Source organism: Entelurus aequoreus, linkage group LG03, assembly GCF_033978785.1.
Source record: "Entelurus aequoreus isolate RoL-2023_Sb linkage group LG03, RoL_Eaeq_v1.1, whole genome shotgun sequence".
NCBI lineage: Eukaryota > Metazoa > Chordata > Actinopteri > Syngnathiformes > Syngnathidae > Entelurus > Entelurus aequoreus.
Window position 1 is genome coordinate 33,586,076 of NC_084733.1, and position 2,223 is coordinate 33,588,298.

Here is a 2,223-nt window from a genome sequence, read left to right on the forward strand (position 1 = left end):
ATTCGCATTTCCTCTATCACATTCATATTATTGACCCCCTTTTTTAGGTAATGGCATTGCAGCACTCCAGTCAGTCCCAACTGCCATCTTCTGCGTTCTTCACTGCTTGCAGCCAAGGGAATACCTTCCAGAAAACTATGGCGGCTTGGAACGGACAATAGCGTACAGCCTTGCCCTGGGAGGCGACACAGACACTATAGCCTGCATGGCCGGGGCCATCGCCGGCGCACACTACGGCATCGAGGTCATTCCCCAAACGTGGATCCGATGCTGCGAGGGCGCCGACGATGCTGACGTGGATGCAGAGCGACTTCACGTGTTGTACCACCAGACCGGATCAGGTGATCAGAGCAATGAAGACCCTTCGGGAACAAAACGGTCCAAGTCTTCAAACGGCACAGCCAAGTAAACCCAAACCAATAACGTTTAACGCATACAGTGCACCTGGAATGTATTCACAGCATTTCACTTTTTCCATGCAAATGTATTAAAAATAAAAAAATAAAAAAGCACATGTACATAAGTGTATTCACAGCATTCGCTCAATACTTTGTTGATGCACGTTTGGCAGCAATTACAGCCTCAAGTCTTTTTAAATATGATGCCACAAGCTTGGCACACCAATCTTTGGGCAGTTTCGCCCATTCTTCTTTGCAGCACCTCTCAAGCTCCATCAGGTTAGATGGGAAACGTTGGTTTTCGTCCAGGATGTCTCTGTACATTGCTGCATTCATCTTAGTCTAGTCAGGGAGGTGACCAAGAACCTGATGGTCACTGTCAGAACTACAGCATTCCTCTGTGGAGAGAGGAGAACCTTCCAGAAGGACAACCATCTCTGCAGCAATCCACCACTTCAGCCTGTATGGTATAGTGGCCAGGCGAAAGCCATTTCTTCGTAAAAGGTTTGCCAAAATGCACCCGAAAGACTCTCAGACCTTGACAAACAAAATTCTCTGGTCTGATGAGACAAAGCCTGAAATCTTTGGCATGAATCACCACCAATACTGTCTCTACAGTGTAGAATGTGGTGGCAGCATCATGCTGTGGGGGTGTTTTTCATCAGCAGGAACTGAAAGACTAGTCATGGTAGAGGGAAAGATGAATGCAGCAATATATAAAGACGGCCTGGGTGAAAACCAATGCTTCCCATCCAACCTGATGGTGCTTGAGAGGTGCTGCAAAGAAGAATGGGTGAAACTGCCCAAAGATAGGTGTGCCAAGCTTGTGGCATCATAGTCAAAAATACTTGAGGCTTTAATTGCTGCCAAACGTGCATCAACAAAGTATTGAGCAAAGGCTGTTATTTTTAATAAATCAGTTTTGTTTTTTAACTTGGTCACATTGTTATTATGGGGTATTGTGTGTAGAATTTTGAAGACAAACTAATATATTCCATTTTGGAATAAGGCTGTAATATAATATAATAAAGTGGGGCAGCATGGTGGAGGAGGGGTTAGTGCATCTGCCTCACAATACGAAGGTCCTGAGTAGTCCTGAGTTCAATCCCGTGCTCGGGATCTTTCTGTGTGGAGTTTGCATGTTCTCCCCGTGACTGCGTGGGTTCTCTCTGAGTACTCCGGCTTCCTCCCACCTCCAAAGACATGCACCTGGGGATAGGTTGATTGGCAACACTAAAATTGGCCCTAGTGTGTGAATGTGAGTGTGAATGTTGTCTGTCTATCTGTGTTGGCCCTGCGATGAGGTGGCGACTTGTCCAGGGTGTACCCCGCCTTCCGCCTGAATGCGGCTGAGATAGGCTCCAGCGACCCCAAAAGGGACAAGCGGTAGAAAATGGATGGATGGATGGATAATAAAGTGAAGCGCTGTGATTAACATCCGGATGCACTGGAAGTTTCGCAAATACATTCATAAACTGGACTTGTTTTTTTTTTTACGGTTACCTCACAAACAATAATGATTAATTATTATTAATTATTAACAAAAAAACATTTCTGTATAACAGGCTTTTATGAAATTAGTCTCAATCAACTAGAAAAACAATCATGCAGAAATATGTATGGTACATATTATTTCCCCAACCTTGCCTTTTTGTGCTGAACAATCTATGAACTTTGTTGTTTTCGTTTGATTATAACCATTTTTGGAATTAAAAATATTATGTTCAAAGTGTAGCACACGGAGTGTTTTTCAGCCAGCGGTTCTATTTTTACTGGCATATTGTCAAATAAATGTCAGTGTTGATGATGTTCCTCCTTCGCTAGC

The 2,223-nt window shown here is 43.9% G+C and overlaps 1 protein-coding gene across 1 annotated transcript in view; it reads left to right on the forward strand.

Moving 5' to 3' along the window:
• Positions 1–596, forward strand: part of adprs (ADP-ribosylserine hydrolase) — a 10,610-nt gene extending 10,014 nt beyond the window's left edge. Inside the window, exon 6 of the mRNA XM_062041694.1 lies at positions 48–596. Coding sequence (XP_061897678.1) covers positions 48–409 — 362 coding nt within the window. The 3' untranslated portion in view covers positions 410–596. The remainder of the gene's footprint in view (positions 1–47) is intronic.
• The last annotated feature ends 1,627 nt before the right edge of the window (positions 597–2,223 follow it).